The sequence below is a fragment of the Primulina tabacum genome, chromosome 8 (genome assembly GCF_025594145.1).
Source record: "Primulina tabacum isolate GXHZ01 chromosome 8, ASM2559414v2, whole genome shotgun sequence".
In the NCBI taxonomy this organism is placed as follows: Eukaryota; Viridiplantae; Streptophyta; class Magnoliopsida; order Lamiales; family Gesneriaceae; genus Primulina; species Primulina tabacum.
This window is the reverse complement of record NC_134557.1, coordinates 8,277,708-8,298,496: the sequence shown is the minus strand read 5'-3', so window position 1 is coordinate 8,298,496 and position 20,789 is coordinate 8,277,708. Positions and strand designations below refer to the sequence as shown.

Here is a 20,789-nt window from a genome sequence, read left to right as displayed (position 1 = left end):
TAAATTATATAGGAGCTCGACCGGAGAGATTTCAGATGGTGAAAAATGGTTTGCCTTCAAGGGTGTTGTTATATTTGCTAGTATTTTTCTGAAAGGGAACATGAATATTGAGGAACTAGTAGAGAGATCAAATTGTACTGACTGAGAGAGAATGTTTAATTAGCGATTACTTAGTCATTATCAATACTAAATTAACCTTAAAACCACTAGTTTAGGACAGTAATTAACATGCGATTGTTGAGGTTCAAAACAACTGATTATAATATTCAAACCATGGTTTTAAAATAAGATTTTAACTCACAACGTCAAGGCGGATCATATTATTTGTTCTTAACATTACCTTGTCCTAATAGTATACAATATTTCTAATATTGTTTAGTCCATTCTAACCAGTGCCCAACTCATTGCCTTCAGGCTTGTTCAGCATTTAAGAACAAAAAAATTCGCAAAAGAATAAATTTAATTGTTATTTCTATTAACCAGAGAGATATATTGAATCAATAAACTTCTAATCCATACAACACCCCGGCATGTTTCTCAAGCCCTTGCTCCACGAAATATGCAGCCCTCATTTTCTGAAACGCGTGCCACGTCAGCAAGCTATCCGACCCGGCTTGATGGCACTTCCCCACGACCCGGTCCACGTCCAATGCCCGGGCCACCCGGTCCAACCCGCCGTACAGGCTCTGGCAGAACCGCATCAGATACTTGACGTCGTAGATTTTATTTCCAAAGAACACCCTCAGAACCTCCAAAAACTCGCCAAGCCCGAAGGGCAACTCCCGGCGCGTGAGTATCTTTACCAGGTACCCGAAGTCGTACGCGCTGTGGAAGGTCACCCAGCTGACGGCCTGGTTGCATACCACGCCGGAACTCATCATCAACTCCGCGAAGCGGGCCGAGTCGATGCCGGAGGCCTTGTTCTTCTCGAAGTCCATCCCGTGGACCTTCAGCAAATCGATGGACTCCGGAGAGTGGGGATCGCGTGACAGGTCGAAGTCGGAGAAGTTGAACTGCCAGATGTAGCGCTCGCCGGATCCCAGATCCGGTAGGTTTCCGGACGCGTCGGAGAGGGTGAGACCGAGCTGGATGAGGTTCAAAGCGTCGACGTTGGACTTGAGGGTCAAATAGTGATCGGAAGGAGACAGCCTCTGACGACGGTGGCCCGTGGGGTTAAACTGCTGATGCTTGTAGATAACCCCCGGAAACTCTGTGTCCATGGACAAAAACGGGTAGCTATCGATGAGATCCGATATCAATTCAAATTCCGATTCGAGGTTATCGGACCATACTTCTCGGATCTTTATAGGTTCACTATAATCAGGTTTATGGTCGTCGGAAGTCATCGCCGTGCATATACAGCCGTAGGATCTGAACTAACAAATCACAGAGAGTCGGTTTTTAATTTATTTTGTTTGGGTGAGCAAAAGAGAGTGTTTGGCCATTCTTTTATAGAAAGGAAGAGAGAGAAGGCGGCCGCGTCTTCTTGGAAAGACAGAAGACAGATAGGATGAACAACAATAATGGTATTCCCCTAATTCTTCAAATTTTGAATTATTAGATGTCTATTTTATTAAAAAATTACATTTTTTGATTAAATAATTTAGAAAATAATAAAATATTTAATATAAATTTATTAAAAAAAATATCTAAAACCAAAAAAAAATCTCTATTTTTATTTTATTTTATTTTAAGTAATAAAGGTGCAGTGCATCCTAAAAAAGGTATTATGACAAAAGTGGGGGTGGTGGGGGGGGTGTACCATTCAGACACGGGTTTTAGGCTACTTGTGTTAAATTAATTAACTCAGGATTATCCTCGTGTGGTCCAAGTTCAACGCGTCTGATAAGTTGGACCGAAAAATTAAAGAAATTGTATGAATATAAATTATAGTCTTTCTTTTACTCGGTCCAAATACAGGTGCACTTGCAAAGGTCAAATCAACTGTCACCAATCATGCGTAAAACACAGGGATTTTTATATTTGGAACAAAGGTGAGATTTATGCTGAAACAGGTATTGAAAGAGTAGGATTAGGTTACATGGCAAATACTTTAAATTAAAGAAGAAAATTTCGTCCTGATAATACGATTGAAGGAAATGGATAACTAAAATTCTCACTAAGACAATTATAAATTAGATAAAAACTTGTGTGAGACGAAAGATTAGATTACATGACACTAGAAAAGTGGCAAATACTTTAAATTAAAGAAGAAAATTCCATCTTGATAATACGATTAAAGGAAATGGATAACTAAAATTCTCACTAAGACAATTATAAATTAGATAAAAACTTGCGTGAGACGGTTTCACGGGTCGTATTTTGTGAGACAGACCTCTTACTCGGATCATCCATGAAAAAATATTACTTTTTATGTCAAGAGTATTATTTTTTTATTGTGAATATCGATAGGGTTGATTCGTCTCACAAATAAAGATTTGTGAAACCGTTTCACAAGAGACATATTCAATTAGTTATAGATTATTAATTCGGATTTGCTTGAGAGAAAGTCAAAAGGCATGAGAGCAAAAAACAATGGCTTAGGTTCCAAATGACTAATTATTCGTGATTTTTGTGCCCAATTACAACTAGTTTTATATAATGGTGGCTGCGACTAGGGATGTAAACGAACCAAACCGTTCGTGAGCTATTCGAAGCTCGATTCGATAAAAGCTCGTTTGAGCTCGTTTAATGAGGCTCGTTAAGATAAACAAACCAAACTCAAGCTTTACAGTATTCGGCTCGTTAGCTCGTGAACATGTTCGTTGGTAAGTTCATGAGTAATCTTTTAGATGAAAAAATAATAGTTTTGATATTTGATTTATTGATTTTGCATATTATTTATGAAATATATAGAAAAATCTATTAAATTTATTTATTATAATAAATTTACAAATTTTAACAAGAATAATATATTTTTCTTTAAATATATAATTTACTTTTTAATTAATTTAATGAAAATTTAAATGTATAATTCATATTTATTAAGTTTGTTTAGGCTCGATAAAGGCTTGAATAAACTCGTGAGCCATGCATATATTCGTTAAATAAAGCTCGAGCTCGGCTCGATTATAAACGAACCAAGCTCAAACATTCAAGAGTTCGGCTCGACTCGGCTCGGCTCGATTACATCCCTAGCTGCGACTCAATCAAGAGCTTTGTCGATCCGGGTCGGGTCCATTATTGTAATTAATAATATTTAGAAACAAGCAGGAACTTTCAAACATTTTGCGCCGTCATATTAACTGACTCGTACGAAGACATTCATTCGGCTTGACTTTTAGACTAGCTATCAAAACACGCGTGCTCCTGCTTAACAGTTCCAGAGTGAACAGGATGGAATCGGGTAAAAATCGATTTGGTTCCAATTCTGATTCCAAAACAATTTCGAACCGGAAGTACAATTCAGTATAATCGGACCGATTTCGAGCCCATGTGTTGTTAAACAAGGCTTGAAAAGTACCCACGCTACAGTTTTTGTTCAGAAATATCTCGGACAGAACATAGAGCGCAGGGACACTCGTCTTGGGTGCCCCTGCACTGCTATTCTTGTGTTGCTTTCAATGTAGTATTTCTTGATTTTCATTGGTTAATTTCAATTCATTCAGTTTCGAAAAAGTAAATTATTCATTTGTAACGATGACTACTAATGAACATTTGTTTATAATAAAAAAATTGGACTATATCATAATTAAAAAAATTACAGATTGACACCCAAAATGGGGGCAATCTGCAATATCCAATCTCTTATAATTGCTATTTCACCATATATATAATTTTTTTTAAAAAAAATTCTGTTCTTTTTGTCAAAAAAAAAAAAACCCTAAACAATGTCCAAGTGATTTGGGCTGGTTTCGATTCCCCGGTTCAATATCCCTAAGTTATATTCATTTTTTCAATTTATTTTGTTAAAGAAATTTACAATATATTAAAAAGAAATTCAGTTTGATGAAATTGGTTTGAACTTAATGTTACATCTTTGGTATAATGTTACATTATTTCCATGAAATTAAACAAAAATATATAAGAAAACAAACTTAATTATATCCTAAATACTGTAATTAAATAAGAGTAGGTCTCTTGTGAGACAGTCTCATGAATCTTTATCTATTAAACAGGTCAATCCTACCGATATTCACAATAAAAAGTAATACATTCAGCATAAAATTAATTCTTTTTTCATGGATAACCCAAATAAGAGATCTGTCTCACAAAATACAACTCGTGAGACCGTCTCACACAAGTTTTTGTCATTAAATAATTAGGTTTAGATAAACTCAACTGAGTAATAATTAAACCAAAAGAATTTTGATTTGTTCTCCGGTCGAGACTTGAAAGGTCACAGATGCAAAGAGTTCAAAACTTTGGGTTGAATGCGATATATCCGATTTGAGGTGACAGCGGCGAGAGAGAGAGAGTGGTGTGAATCACATGCAAATGAAACATGCAATAATAATTGTAGAAACTGTAGCTCTAGCCTGCCATCAGGGCCAGCTCAAAGAAGGACGCCGCTTTTTTTCTCTAATCACAAGAGGAGAGCAAAAAAGACACGACCAATCCGGACCCGACAATGAATAACGCCGATGTATCGAAGCAGATCCAGCAGATGGTTCGTTTCATCCGCCAAGAAGCCGAGGAGAAGGCCAACGAGATCTCCATTTCCGCCGAAGAAGTATAACTCTACTTGGATTAATTAGTTTTTTTTACCTGATTTTTTTATATATATGGTGATGCAACCCGGGCAAAATGGATGAGTCGGGTCGGGTACTCTGCCGGATTTGCTATCAAGTTAAAGGAAATATGAGTTGAGCGTCTAGACTGAACTTCTTTCCTTCCTGAAATTTGAGAGATCTGCGGACAAGAAAGTAACCACGTGAATGGGCGCCGGAGGGGTGTCCGGCGTGACCACTCCAATGCTTAAGTCAGCATGGTACTCAAGCAATAAAACCAATGTAGCCAAGTGATGGCTGTGAGATTGGTGTGGAGAGTGGGCGTAAATGAGCAATAAATGAGAGTATTCAATGTTTGAGTTAATATCTGAATGGGGAATAAATGCAAGTAAAGAACCTAATATTTATAGTAGAGAATGCAATGATGACCTCGTTTTTCGTGTTTGAGCATTAATGATAGTATGGTGGCTGATTATACCCTATTATTCTGACATGTCAAATCTTACACTAGTCACATCCACCCATTTGATTTTATCAACCATTAATGTTACTGTCAGAGATAGGTCGGCTGTGCATGCTCTATCAAGTCGGCGCCATTAAATGCTTCACTCATATCTAGGTGGCCGAGTAGAATGCTTCTCAGATAATTATATAAGAGCTCGGGCATTCCACGTCTCGGGGAAGTCATGTCCCGGGTGATCCAATGGCCCGGCCTGTTGACTGATTGCCTACTTCATGATTTCTCTAAGTTGTACTCTCCTCGTCCCGGGCAGTTCTATGACTCGGGGCGTCAATCCATATTGTCATGCTACCGGCCCGAGAGCATTCCATCCTGGCCCGGGCACCATCCATGGGTATGCTTCATGGCCCGAGAAGTCCTAGGACCTATCCATGACCCGGGACATCCCGGGATATCATCACTCCCTCCTTAATTAGTCGGGCTAGAGTTCACTCGCTGTCCCGATTGGTCTCATGTGCCCGATCAAGAAAATCATCTTGTCGCTTGGTCTTTTTCGGGCCGGTTGCAGTGTGACACGTGGACATTGCTGATGTAAGCCCTAAACTTCAAAATTATCCGAAAAGTTTCGTATTCCCGAGGATGATCGTTGTGATATTTCGATATCTGTGCACGTCTTTTCAGCTACCTAGTACAACTTCCAATACCCATCCTGACCGTTCATGTATTCAAAGATCAACAGCTGTGATCCATCCCTTCCTCCTATATATAGCAACTCACCTATTTTTCAATCGTATTAGCAAATTATTATCCGAGAAGTTTAATAGCAGGTTCAAGTAGTTCGAAGACTCCTGATATGGCGGAGGAGTTCATGCACGCAGCTTTTGAAAAACGAAAAGCTGAAATGGAAGATGAAGTCTTCCAAAAAATCCTTTGCTACTGGGAGAAACTGCAAGGACTGCAGTTTCTCTACGAATGTGGAGAAGCTACCACTCCTCGACTGGTGGCAAAGCTGGAGAAATATCGGGAGCGCCTGTACGTTGCCGAGACAGTGAACCTCTTTGAAGGTGACTATGTCTACCAGCTGATGCTTCACAAGGAGAGGAAAATTTTGACGGACATCACCGATTCCGATAGCTTCCACAAGACGTCCACTGGAGAAGTAAAGAAATGGATAACCACGTGGATGTTCTTTGTAAAGGAAGAGTATTTCAATGTAATCCGCAAAAATGCTCTTAAATAAATAAAATGCTTATCTAGTATATCTTTGTCCATTACTTTGCTGCAAGAATTTAATTTCATCAGTTAATGCTTATATCATGAATTGAATAACCGAGAAAGCTAACTGACATAAGTCGAAGATAAACAACGGATAAACGACAAACCGAGATGCTGGGACCTCATATATCCCGAGCTTAGGATAAGGCGCCGGGGCTTTATATTTCCCGAGCTTAGAATAAGGTGCCGGGGCCTTATATTTCCCGGGCTAGGATGTTTCGTCGGTTAATGTTCTCGGGCAGTCCACGAGGTGTCATTATGACGCATGCTTTGGCATTTATATTGCCGAAAATCGTTTCATATCCCGAGAATCCGATAATTCTGACACATTGATATTCGTGCACGTCTTTTCGCCTGTTCGGCTCTATTTCCAAAATTCATCCTGAACGTTCATGTGTTCATAGATCAACGGCTGTGATTAGCTCTCTCCTCCTGAATAAATGAGAAGGCGTTCTGATTGGTTGGAGACCTTCCAACTTCTTCAATATTAAATGCCACTTGTCTATAAATAAAACGGTAGAAACGAAATGTGAGAATATCTGTTCAATATGTCGAGTTCAAGTGATTCCAGTGCCTGCAGTAGTGTAATCACTGGCAGTAGTACGCACGCTCAAGTACCGGATGGAATACGTTGCCATCTGGAGGATCTGAAGAGGACTATCGAAGAATGTATCTGGGTAAAGGTCATGTCTACCTGGTATAAGATTCAAGATCTCAATAACATGCACCGGAATGGTTTGGCTTTTACTCGTGCACAAAGAGCAGTGGCGAGAAAATATAGACGAGAGCTTGGAGTAGATCGAGTTGCAGATCTAGCCACCGACAAAGTTCTGTTGCATGCGATGCTGTGGAAGGAATGACATCAGCTGAACAAGATCTCAACCGCCGAGTCCTTCACCAATCTTCGCATTCAGGAATTGACTGATTGGATAACTGAGTGGCAAGATTATGTAGCTTCGAGAATGGCGGATGTAATACGACACCGACAATTTCCTTAATAAAATTTCAATTATCGCACTTTGCTTCTTTAATCTTCTGCAAATGAACCAATGCAAACTGGATAATATATAACTGACAAGTGAAATTGAGATGTCAAGACCTAATGTCTCCTGAGCTTAAAATAAAGTGCCGGGGACTTGTATCTCCCGGGCTCTAAATAAGATATCGGGTTCTCACACCACCCGAGCTCATAGATAAGATGCCGAGCTCTCGCACCACCCGGGCTTATAGATAAGATGCCGGGCTCTCCCACCACCCGGGCTTATAGATAAGATGCCGAGCTCTCGCACCACACGGGCTTATAGTATTTTGTCGTTTGGTTTCCCCGGGCAGTTAATGCGATGTCATAATGACGCGTCCCCTGCTGAAAAGTTGTCAGAATCTGTACATATTCCGAGTAGATAAATGATCATGACGCCTCGATTTATGCTCCTTTCTTTTCAAATATCTCGTCTAATCATGCCGCTCAATTTTCGAGGCTGATCTGGTCCGTTCGATTCGTTTTAGATCAACGGTGAGGATCATTCTCCTCCTCCTACATATAATAGCACAAGAGTTTTTCAAAAATCACATTCGAAATCAAAAAGGCGGCCAAACTCTTGCAATTTTTCCTCTCGAGCTTTCTGTTGCACCAGCTTACTCCGGCGATCTTTGCTACCAGTCCTCTTCCACCGTCTTTACTTCGTAAGTACTTCTCCCTTCCCTTTTTATCCTCGAGTCATGTCGAATTCCACTCCCTCTACCTTTGGTAGGAATGCTAGGGGTCGGTCGGAGCCTAACTCCCCGACTCCCTCTGAGACCTCAGTTCATATCCCCATAGCCATTCCCCTTCCATCTTTCCGATCTATCACGAAAAAACCAGAAGCCACGACTTCATCCCGAGTTATTGGTATCTCGCGCAAGGGGAAAGACAAGATTGCAGGGCCCTTGTGGTTCTCATCAGTGACGTCTACCCTTCGCCCGGGTAATCTAGAAGAAATTAGGTCTTTAGGCTCCTTCCCCTCAACCTATAAAATCAAAATCCCCGGGCCTAACAATAACCCGGACACTCCACCCCCTGGTTTTCAAACATTTTTCTTAGAACAACTCGAGAGTGGTCTTCGATTCCCCATCCATCATTTTTTTGAAGGGGTTGCCCGGTTTTTTGGGCTCCCGATTAATCATCTTCACCCTATCGCCTTTAGGATTATGGCGGCCACTTTTATTCTATTTCGTATGAAAAACATCCCCGTCAACTCTTCTATTTTCCATTATTTATACTCCTGTCGATTTAACGACGGGGTCTTTTCTTTTATGGCCCGGATGCACTACCGATTCCTAACCGACATCCCTTCATCACTGAAGGGGTAGAAAACAAAATTTTTCTTTGTGCACATCCCAACCCCCTTGACCTGTGCGTCAGGCTTTTTGCATTCGATGCCAGACCAACCGAAACTTTCCCGGGACTTTAAGCTTCTCCCCCCTTCAATAAGCTCGGGATGCCTTAGAAGGCCAGTCCTTCTTATCTTCAGTGTTGATCGGGGGGGTGGGGGGGTGGGGGGGCGCAATTTGGTTCATTACGGGATAGGCCTCCGGCCTGAAGATCCTGTGGATCAGGCCATAGATGCATTTGGTCAGGCTGAGTCACAATCCGGTAAATTATTTCCCTTCTCATTCTAGAACTTCTCCCTTCCATCTTATGTCTGACTCTTTTTTCTTTTTATTTTTTTTTTAATGCAGCTGAAGAAGAGATGATTAGGTCGAGTCTTCGAGAGGCAGCTGCCAAGAAAAAGGCCGATCAGAAGAAAGCCCGGGCAGAGGAGAGGGCTCGGGAAGTTCAAGAGGCAGAAGAACGCCGAGTTCGGGCGGAGGCAGAAGCCCGGGCAACCCAAGAAGAAGAGCAAAGGGCCCGCTCAGAGTTGGAGGCCCGAGAGAAGACCCCTCCAATCAATGAAGAAGACCCGGCTCCTCTCAATATCCGTAAGAGAAAAGCGGTGACGGATCCGGTTGAGGTAGTTACTGTGGAGGAGGAACTAGAGGTTCCTGCTCAACAGCATAGTCTTCCCGGCCTCTTTGCTGGCCCCATTTATCTTGGTGGAGTTCCATTAGACTTGCCGAACCTTTTTGGTGATGAGGTGAGCACGGATCTGACCAAGCTGGTACGAGGTTTTCTTCGTCCCGTGGAGGTGGATCACCTTAAGGGTCTCCACCCTAATCAGAAGTTGTATGAAGGGGTTTCCCGGTCCTTATCTGTAAGTCCTGTTTTTGCTTTGCTATCTCCTCTTGTTATTATTACCAATCTGACCTTTCTTTTCACTTGCAGGGTTTGCAAATGCTGATATCTGCCTATGAGCAAGTAGCTAGTGCAGCTAAGAATGCCAACACTCAAGCTACTGCTGCTCAGGAGATGCATAATAAGCTCCGGGAAGAGATGGGCCGGATGGTAGACATTCATGAGCATGTCTTGGCCCGGGAGAAGGCCAGCTGGAAACAGCAGGTAGACCTGGCTCGGGCAGAACTAGCCGAGGCTCGGGCAGAGGCACGGACGGCCAGGGAAGAAGCAGAATCCTCTCGTGCCTGGGCTGATGAGGCGACTGCTGCCTTGAAACAGGCAAAGATTTCCCGGGAGGAGGACATGGCGAGATTTCTGAAGTCCCGGGAATTCAAAAAGATGGTGGCTGATAAGGCCTTCCACTATTTTGACCTGGGCTTCAACAAATGCCTCGAGCAATTCCAAGAGGCAGGCCTAGTACCCTCTGACCGGGAAGATTTTCCAGACCTGGAAAAAGCTGCAGCCTCTCTCCCAGAGGATGAAGAAGAAGAGGGGAATGAAGATCCTAAAGTAGACTAGGACTGTTTCATTGCTTGTTTTTATCCCGGGCTTCCGGGCACTATGTATTATTTTCAGTATTAATGAAACTCTTTTTTCTGGTATTTTGACAACTGCTTTAGAATATTTCCAAGTGTCATAAAACTCTGCTTCGAATACCATTATATTTTAATCGGATCCCATCGAGCATTTTTAAGTTGGGGGCATGATCCCTTAAACAACTGATCTTGATGGAATAATTAGGATGCAAGTCCCTTAACGTAGGAGATAACTAGGGTGAGTGTCCCAGGTCCCTGGACTTTGAGGTAACTGGGGTGCGGATCCCCGGGCCAGGGTACGGATCCCTGGGATTGGTAGATAATCGGGGTGCGGGTCCCCCGGGCCAGAGTACGGGTCCCTGGACTTTGAGGTAACCGGGATATGGATCCCCGGGCCAGGGTACGGATCCCCGGGCTTGGTAAATAATCGGGGTGCGGGTCCCCGGGCCAGGGTACGGGTCCCCGGACTTTGAGGCAACCAGGGTGTGGATCCCCGGGCCAGGGTACGGATCCCTGGGCTTGGTAAATAACCGGAGTGCGGGTCCCCGAGCCAGGGTACGGGTCCTTGGACTTTGAGGTAACCGGGGTGTGGATCCCCGGGCCAGGGTACGGATCTCTGGGCTTGGTAAATAATCGAGGTGCGGGTCCCCGGGTCAGGGTACGGGTCCCTGGACTTTGGGGTAACCGAGGTGTGGATCACCGGGCCAGGGTACGGATCCCTGGGCTTGGTAAATAACCGGGGTGCGGGTCCCCGGGCCAGGGTACGGGTCCCTGGACTTAGTAGACATTTTCTTGAACAATTTCTTTATTTGATGTCGAAACAGTAGATACACGTGCTTTTAAACATAATATTTCTTCAAATGAAAAGCATTCCATGGTCTCTTAAGAGTGTGTCCCTGAGGATCTTCGAGTTGATAAGCTGCACCCGAGCTGATTCTTCGAACTATCTTGAAGGGTCCTTCCCATCTTGCTTCTAATTTTCCCACATTACCTACCGGCTTGATCTTTTTCATAATCAAGTCTCCAACCTGAAAATCTCGTAATCGAACATACTTGTTGTAGGACTTTATCACCCGGTTGCGATAAGCCTCCATTCGAATGGCTGCCCGGTCTCTCCGTTCTTCAACTAGATCAAGTTCAATGGCCCGGGCCTGATCGTTGTTTCTCAGATAAGATTTTATCCGAGTAGAAGGTTGCCCAATCTCCACGGGTAGGACTGCTTCTGAACCATAAACAAGACTGTAAGGTGTTTCTTGGGTAGATGATCGTGGTGTAGTTCGATACGCCCATAATACACTCGGTAGTTCTTCCACCCAGTCCTTACCCTTTCCATGAAGCCGGGCTTTTAATGCTTGCACAATGATTCAATTAGTCACTTCAGTCTGGCCATAGGCTTGGGGATAGGCTACTGAGGTGAAGGATTGAGCGATCTTCATTTCTTGACACCACGAGGTGATTTTCTTTCCCTGGAATTGCCTTCCATTATCTGAAATTAATTTTCTCGGGATACCATATCTGCAAACAATATTCTTCCAAAGAAATTTCATGACTTCATCCTCAGTGATCTTTGCTAATGGCTCAGCCTCTACCCACTTGGAGAAATAATCCACAGCAACAAAAAGAAATTTTTTCTGTGCTCGGGCTATGGGGAAAGGACCCACAATATCCAAACCCCATTGGTCAAAAGGGCATGATGCGGAGATTGGTTGCATACTAGCAGCTGGGCGATGATGAAAATTAGAATGGTGCTGACAACCCTGGCATTTTTGAACAAGTCGGGCAGCATCTTGATTCATCTGGGGCCACCAGAACCCGGCCAATATAGTTTTCCGAGACAGAGCAGTCCCGCCGAGGTGTTCCCTGCAACATCCTTCATGTATTTCCCGGAGGACGTACTCTACTCATCTTCTGATAAGCACTTGAGTAGTAGGCCTTGATATGATCGCATGAATAAAACATCATTCAAGAGGACAAACCGGGGCGCTTGTTTTTTAATCTTTGTGGCTCGGGCCCGATCTTTTGGGAGCCTGTCATGGACTATATACTCAATGATAGGAGTCATCCAGGAGATTTTCTGGACTGGGGGTACTTCTTCATCAGTAGAGAGCACCTGTCGGGTAAAACAGAGAACTTCCCGGGTGCTTATTTCTGTCATGGAAGCATCCAATTTGTCTAAGGTGTCAGCTTCTGCATTTTCTTTCCGGGGAATTTGCTCGATACTCCAGTCGGTCAGAGACGCTGCCCGGGCAGTGATGAGCCCTAAATATTTGAGCATTTTCTCGTTCTTGGCCTCATATGCTCCCTTTACCTGCGGTGTAACCAACTGGGAGTCAGAATAAATAATGACCCGGGAAGCACCGACCTCCCGGGCAGCCTGCAACCCTGCCAAAACAGCCTCATACTCTGCTTCGTTATTGGTGACCCTGGAATCAATCCTCAAAGCCAGCTTGATTTTCTCTTCTGATGGGGAAACCAAGACCACCCTCACTCCACATCCTGATAAATTTGATGCACCATTGACAAACACCCTCCAGACCTCTTCTTCTACTGGTTGAATCATTTCTGTTAAGAAATCTGTTAATGCTTGGGCTTTTATAGCAGCTCGGGGTTTGTATTCAATGTCATACTCCCCGAGTTCCACAGTCCATTTAACCATTCTTCCGGAGACCTCGGCATGGGTCATGATTCTCCCGAGTGGGGAATTAGTGAGGACCATAATGAGATGTGAAAGAAAATAAGGCCTCAACTTCCGAGCAGTCATTACCAGGGCCAATGCTATTTTTTCCAACTCACTGTATTTTAATTCTGCTCCTCGAAGGGCGTGACTGACATAATATATCGGTTTCTGATCGGCTCCTTCTTCCCGGACAATCACAGAACTAACAGTAAATTCAGTGGCGGAGAGGTAGACCCATAATTTTTCCCCGGGCTCGGGCTTGGCCAGAATAGGCAATTCAGCCAGATGTTTCTTCAAGTCTTGAAAAGCCTGCTCACATTTGTCGTCCCTGCCAAATTTTTGCGCTTTTCTCAGGACTTGGAAAAATGGTTAACTCCGATGGGCAGATCGGGAGATGAAGCATGACAGGGCAGCGATCCTCCCGGTTAACTTTTGAACATCTCGGACAGATTGAGGAGAAGGCATGTCCATTATTGCTTTGATTTTTTCAGGGTTGACTTCGATTCCCCTGTCAGTTACCAAGAAACCCAAGAATTTACCACTTCTGACCCCGAACACACATTTGCTTGGGTTGAGCTTTATTCCGTACTGTTTCAAAGTGGTGAAAGTTTCAGCTAGATCATCAACAAAGTGGGAGACTTCCCGGGTCTTGATTAGAATGTCATCCACATACACCTCAAGATTCCGACCTATTTGCTTTTGGAAGACAAGGTTCATCAAGCGTTGGTACGTAGCTCCCGCATTCTTCAATCCAAAGGACATAACAACGTAGCAGAAGGTCCCCCCGGATGTGATAAAACTGGATTTATCTTGATCTTCCAAGGCCAAGGGGATTTGGTGGTACCCCTGATATGCATCCAGAAAGCTTAATAACTCGCATCCAGAGGTAGAATCTACCAGCTGATCAATCCGGGAGAGTGGATAATAGTCTTTTGGGCAGGCTTTATTCAAGTCCCTGAAATCAACACACATTCTCCACTTCCCAGTGGATTTTGGGACGAGAACCACATTTGATAGCCAGGTAGGGAATTGGACTTCCCTAATATGTCCGGCCCTTAGCAACTCTCCCACTTGCTCTTAAATTACTTTATCTTTTTCAAGGCCAAAATACCTTTTCTTTTGCTTCACAGGCCGGGATCCGGGAGAATATTTAGCTTCTGCTCTGCCACTTGTGGTGAGATCCCGGTTAATTCCTGTTGAGACCAGGCGAAAACACCAATGTTAGTTTTTAAACAGTGTAAGAGATTTACCCGGGTGGACGCGTTGAGGTCTTGAGCCACCCGGACGTGCTTCCCTGGCTCAATTTCCACCACTTCTTGCTCCTCTTCCGCAACAAAGTGTACTTCCCTCTCTCTGTCCATCCCCTCCCGACTTTCCTTCCCCTTCCCTTCCCTTCTTGCTTTCTTCTGGTCTACCCGGACGGTCTCACCGTAACACCTCCGAGAAGAGGGTTGATCTCCCTTGACCTCCCCGACCAGTCCTCAAACTGAAAATTTAATTTTCTGGTGATAAGTGGAGGCCACAGCTCTCATCTTATTCATAGCTGGCCTCCCCAATATGATATTGTACGAGGATGGGGCATCCACCACTGTAAAAACAGTCATCACGGTCTTCCTCAAATCTCCAGTGCCCAGGGTCAGCGGCAAGGTAATTTCCCCCTCAGGGTACACAGAATGTCCAGCAAAACCAAACAAGTCAGTCTCAACCGCCTCTAATTGATACTCGTGCAAGTCCATCTGGGCCAACGCCTCTTTGAAGATGATATTGACAGAACTGCCATTGTCAACAAATACCATCAACACATCATAATTAGCCACTCGGTCCTGGATGACAAGAGCGTCATTGTGGGGTAGACTAACTCCCCTAAGGTCTTCTGGGCCAAAGCTAATAACCGGCTCGTCCCTCCTATTTCCATCAACCTCCAAGCACTCCCTCCTACTCCTCGCTTTTCGAGCCCGGTTGGAATCACCGTCTGTGGATCCTCTTGAAATCATTTTTATTACCCCTCGGCTCGGGGAAGGGTCCTTCCTTTCAACTTGTCTACTCCTTTCCTCCCGGGAACTCCCTTCTGCTCTTCCGCTTCCACTCGGGATATCTGATGATTTATGAGGAGTGTCCTGTCCGGGACGTCGAGACAACCAGGGTGGCTGTCTAGACTTATCCCGGGGAGGATGAGAGACTGGCATGGGGCGCTTGCTAGACCCCTTCCTTAGAGTTCGGCACTCATGCGTACTGTGAGAACATTCTTTATGAAGTGTGCAGAACCCTTTCTTCTCGAGTCTTGATGCTCTTCCCATCGGACTGGGAAGAGGGGCTATATCTGAACTACACTCCTGGATTTATCGATCTCGGGCGATCCTCAAAGGGACATGAGAAAAATGTCCCTGGCCGCTTTTCTTATAGGCTCTCTCCTCGGGCTTCACAACCCGGTCTCCTCTCGATCTCTTCAAAGCTTCTCTCTTCTGGTTCTGCGCATCTTCCATATTGATATACTTCTCTACCCGGGATAGAAGATCTTCAAAGTTCTCGGGCAATTTTTTGGTCAGGGATCGAAAGAAATCCCCTTCCCACAGTCCTTGCATGAACGCGGTAGTTTTTGTCTCGGGTGCACAGGCCGGCACATCCAGGGCCACCCGGTTGAATCTTTTGATATATGCCCTTAGGGTTTCATCCTGTCCCTGCTTTACCTCAGACAAGCTGAAAGTAGTCTTCTTGTACTTCTTACTGCTGGTAAATTGATGCAAGAATACCTTTTGGAAATTTTCAAAGCAATGATTGCTTTGTGGTGCCAACCCTTCAAACCATCTTTGTGCAGAGTCGACCAAGGTGGTTAGGAACACTTTGCACTTAATTTGGTCCCCATAGCAATGCAACATGGCCATGTTTTCGAAACGAGCAAGGTGCTCTTCGGGATCAGAACTCCCATCATAGTCCTTGATTTTGGCTGACTTGAAATGCCCGGGTAATGGTTCCCGGACAATGATATCTGTGAACGGGCAACCCTTTACAACTTGAACATTGTCCTTAGAACCAACCTGTCCCTCCAATCCTTTACTTTCTTACTCAACTCCTCTAATTCTTCCGCAACAGTGGGAGATTTAGAACCTGCACTTGACTCCCTCTCCTCCTCCCTTCTCTCTTCCTCCTGCGGCTGCTCACGTTGCTGCTCGGGATGACTGGAATGATGAGTAGGAGTCTTCTTTGCCATGGCCATCTTAACAGCATCGGTTATAATCTTGTTTAACTCCTCGGGAGTTAAATGAATGGTGGGTTGAGGACCATTAGGGGGAGGGCCACCTGCACCAGAAAGACGGGTATTGTTCTCATCCTGGACTCGAGAAGTGTCCTGATTGGCTCTTCTAGTAGGTGCCATATCAACGCCTTAGAACTCACTTTTCCCACAGACGGCGCCAATGATGCAACCCGGGCAAAATGGATGAGTCGGGTCGGGTACTCTGCCGGATTTGCTATCAAGTTAAAGGAAATATGAGTTAAGCGTCTAGACTGAACTTCTTTCCTTCCTGAAATTTGAGAGATCTGCGGACAAGAAAGTAACCACGTGAATAGTTGTCGGAGGGGTGTCCGGCGTGACCACTCCGATGCCTAAGTCAGCAGGGTACTCAAGCAATAAAACCAATGTAGCCATGTGATGGCTGTGAGATTGGTGTGGAGAGTGGTCGTAAATGAGCAATAAATGAGAGTATTCAATGTGCGAGTTAATATCTGAATGAGGAATAAATGCAAGTAAAGAACCTGATATTTATATTAGAGGATGCAATGGTGACCTCGTTTTTCGTGTTTGAGCATTAATGATAGTAGGGTGGCTGATTATACCCTATTATTCTGATATGTCAAATCTTACACTAGTCACATCCAGCCCACTTGATTTTATCAACCATTAATGTTACTATCAGAGATAGGTCGGCTGTGCATGCTCTATGAAGTCGGCGCTATTAAATGCTTCACTCATATCGAGGTGGCCGAGTAGAATGCTTCTCGGATAATTATATAAGAACTCGAGCATTCCACGTCTCGGGGAAGTCATGTCCCGGGTGATCCAATGGCCCGGCCTGTTGACTGACTGCCTACATCATGATTTCTCTAAGTTGTACTCTCCTCGTCCCGGGCAGTTCTATGACTCGGGGCGTCAATCCATATTGTCATGCTACCGGCCCGAGAGCATTCCATCCTGGCTCGAGCACCATCCATGGGTATGCTTTTATGGCCCGGGAAGTCCTAGGACCTATCCATGACCCGGGACATCCCGGGATATCATCATATGTAATTTGGTGTACGTAGTTTAGTGAAATCCTGTTGTTTGTGCAGGAATTCAACATCGAGAAGTTGCAGCTAGTTGAAGCGGAGAAGAAGATCAGACAGGAGTATGAGCGTAAAGAGAGACAAATTCAAGTCCGCAGGAAAATGCATAGTTCATATGTGCGCTTTTTTTTTTTAATGTAATTTTCAAGTTTCTGCCTCGAAAATGTTTATTATTTGTGAGCGTTGGAAAACTATTCCCTTTAATTTTATCCTCCAATTCCGTAGAGTTTGTTGGATGAGTGTGAATTTGCGATATTTTTTTTTTTAAATAGAGTATTGATCATACTCACTGAGGAGTGCACATTAATGTTAACCCTGCTGAAGTGATCATGTCAACAGCTGAGCTGAGGTGAATTTGTTTATTCTATAATTTGCTTCGAACATCCGGGACTGATTGGAACACTTAATCTTGAAAGTTATTGATATCATTCAACATTTATTAATTATTATTACGGTCTAACTATTGAAGTTAGCGACTTTGAAACGAAGAGTGCCTTTGATTGATATATTTCAGGCTACTTGTTCACACCTAATGGAGTTGGCTGCGATGTTACATGTTGCAGTGAATACTCGATGCAGCTGAATTCTTCCCGGATCAAGGTTCTTCAAGCTCAAGATGATTTGGTTAATGGCATGAAGGAGTCTGCATCAAAGGAATTGTTGCTCGTGAGCCATCATCACCACCATCCACATCATCATTATCATGGCTATAAGCATCTCCTGAAGGATCTAATTGTTGAGGTAAAATAATCCTACGTACTTGTGGCAATACTAAGGAGCGGAATAATTTTCACTTCCTCCGAGAAAGTGTTTTTATATCCATGGAATTATGAGTCCTTTGCCCATCACTTCTTGGAAAAAATTTCTGAGCCCATCCGAGACGATATTGATATGTAATAATCTTAAAGTTGCAAGACAATGTGAAATTTCACTGTGGTCTTTGTCCTGTAGTAATCCCTTTCTGTGTTTTTGCATTTCAGAGTGTATTGAGGGTGAAAGAGCCGTCAGTGTTAATGCGCTGTCGTAAAGATGACTTACAAATGGTGGAATCAGTCTTGGATTCAGCGAAGGAGGAGTATGCCCAGAAGGCAAAAGTTCATCCACCTGAGATCATAGTCGACAGTGTCCACCTTCCACCTGCTCCGTCTCATCACAATGAGCCCTGGTAAGAATGCAACTCTGCTTACATCTATTACTCACTGGAACTGCTACTAACTTGTAAAATGATGATGTTCCATGTAGCTCCGGAGGTGCAGTTTTGGCTTCTAGAGATGGGAAAATCGTGTTTGAGAACACTCTTGATGCTAGGCTTGAAGTTGTATTTCGTAAAAAACTGCCTGAGGTGCTCTTCCACTTAATTCTTTTCACTCATTTTTTTAGACATGCTCCTTAAATTTACTTGCTGAGTGGCACAAATGCAATCGATGAAATTGACCTTACATTGGGGATCTAATTGTCAACTCTTGTAAGACATATATCACTCTTTACCTTTTCCATGACCATGGGTATATGCTTGTCTACTATCCACAGTGTTGAGCACTTCTTACTTGGAAAAAATATCTTCTTAAATATAAAATATACGCGTCTTGGATAGCCAACAGGTATTGGTGGCTTTCCTCTTTGCTTTTGATAATTTGATTTTGGAGGACTCATAAGCATTATCAAGAAAAAAGAATGACAGCCAAAAATAAGGGGAAATAAATTAAATGGATTAAGTCTGCAAGTTACTATACAACCATTAGTTGCATGAGGTAATGCTTGAATATGTAGTATTCAAATGACTGATTTGATACTTGTCGATTAATGTAATTTGTACATAATTGCAGATATGCAAGAGCCTATTTGGTCGAATAGCTGCCTGACGATGCAAAACATGTATTTCTGAATCAATATATTTGTGATTTCTTTTGAGATTTTGCAAAATATATTGTACTTTGATGGCTTTTTTTCTGGATTGTATCATGTTGTTCTCGTATCAAACTTCCTTTTATTCATCAAGTGCCTGCCTATCAACAGTGAAGTCACGGCGACTCTTGAGCGAGCCGAAAACGTTGCTCGGGTTGTTTTATGGAAGTATCTGGCAGCACTGAATGTTGGTATTAATGCTGAGTTTCACAGTTCTGCAATTGTTGTTTACGTTGGCTTGAGACAATAAATCAGATCCAGGTGTGAATTGTGATGCTCTTTTAAATATAAATTCATGAAGTTAATATACCGATTCCTTGGTCATAAAGTTTCATGCTTACTTGTCATCTCTGGTCCGAATCATGGCCCACAGATCAGTTCTAACATACAAAACTTGGCAATGCATAAGGTAAAAGAAATTGAGCATACAGAAATATCTAATATTTTGTCAAAACATCAGACTACACGAAGATAAACCAACCAAAAGCTTTAAAAAACCACCCTACATTCACTCCTCTGCCTTCAACCCCCTAAAGGCAGCATCATAAAACAAAAATTAGAAACAAAAGATAAAACAAAAACAGAGAGATGAAAAATAAAGCTGTTTTTATAGGAAAGCAAAGAGTAATTTAAATTTTCATCAACACATTAGGAGGGAATATCAGGTATTTCATTTCTTCAATTTCCTGCTTCTATCCTCATGCAGAAAATCCAGCAAAACAGTGCTCTTGCACTTGGGACACTTGGGATCTTCCCCCATCAGCATCACATACATCAGGCAACGAGGGCATCCCACTAGCATCATCGAGCTCGCCTCGGTGGGGCTGGTCGAGTAACGGTGGTTATCGCCGGTGCTGTTCTCCCATGACACACACGAGCTTCGTGATGACACGTCTGTCGAAGATATCGACCTATTAGGTGACACATCTTGTCTAATATGATCCCTTGGTGGTGACAAGTTCAGCTTCAGCTCCAGTTTAGGACTCTCAGCTCTGTAATTCATGTTGTTGATCTGCAAAAGCCCAAGATTTGAAAGGAAAACGATATTACAACTACGGACAGATGTGAAACTAGTATTTTTAGAAAACACACAAATAAAATTTTAAATCTTTTCGTTTGAGATAAACCATGGAATAACCAACAAGTCAATATAGGTCTTACCTTTTTATGAAGCAACTAGATTTCAAGAAAGAGTTCAAAACTTTGAAGCTGAGATATGCAAAGGATCAGCAGAGAAGACTTGATCAGATTTGATGAATCTTGAAAAGGGTGTTGTTTTTTTTCTATCTGCTTTCTTGATTTGGGTTCCATGGACCAATATATATAGAGGAGACATGAAACGAGAGTCCCTTCATTTAATTCCAGAATAGATTGCGGATACAACTGGATCAATCATAATTGTATAGTTAATTGAATTGCAATAAAGAAGAGAAGGTGTGGTAGAAGAAAAGGTGCAGAAAAATTAAATAAACATATGGAATGATCTCAAGAAGTTTGCTGGCAGAATAAAACATGTTGATTACTACAAACTTCAATAATATAGTACTAATTAGCTTCCCCATATTCATTGCTGACATAGTTGGTTAAGGGTTCGGTCGACCCTACCCCTGCGGGCACTGCCTGCAGGGGTCGATCC

At 43.1% G+C, this 20,789-nt stretch overlaps 2 protein-coding genes across 2 annotated transcripts; one reads left to right on the top strand and one right to left on the bottom strand.

The window, feature by feature from the left end:
• Positions 1–442: 442 nt before the first annotated feature.
• LOC142553576 (putative CCR4-associated factor 1 homolog 11) lies at positions 443–1,457 on the bottom strand. The gene has a single exon (XM_075663921.1). It carries the CDS (start codon positions 1,344–1,346, stop codon positions 498–500), a length of 849 nt encoding a protein of 282 aa, XP_075520036.1. The 5' UTR covers positions 1,347–1,457; the 3' UTR covers positions 443–497.
• Positions 1,458–4,416: 2,959 nt separating this feature from the next.
• Positions 4,417–19,374, top strand: LOC142553575 (V-type proton ATPase subunit E-like). The gene is made up of 6 exons (XM_075663919.1): positions 4,417–4,672; positions 17,255–17,352; positions 17,812–17,989; positions 18,229–18,413; positions 18,491–18,590; positions 19,075–19,374. Exons 1-6 carry the CDS (start codon positions 4,571–4,573, stop codon positions 19,108–19,110), a joined length of 699 nt encoding a protein of 232 aa, XP_075520034.1. The 5' UTR covers positions 4,417–4,570; the 3' UTR covers positions 19,111–19,374.
• Positions 19,375–20,789: the final 1,415 nt, after the last annotated feature.

Coding starts and splice junctions, on each gene's coding strand:
- LOC142553576 (XM_075663921.1), bottom strand. CDS start 1,346: ATGACTTCCGACGACCATAAACCTGATTATAGTGAACCTATAAAGATC.
- LOC142553575 (XM_075663919.1), top strand. CDS start 4,571: ATGAATAACGCCGATGTATCGAAGCAGATCCAGCAGATGGTTCGTTTC. Junction 17,353..17,811: donor ATTCAAGTCCGCAGGAAAAT/GCATAGTTCATA, acceptor TACATGTTGCAG/TGAATACTCGATGCAGCTGA. Junction 17,990..18,228: donor TGAAGGATCTAATTGTTGAG/GTAAAATAATCC, acceptor TTTGCATTTCAG/AGTGTATTGAGGGTGAAAGA.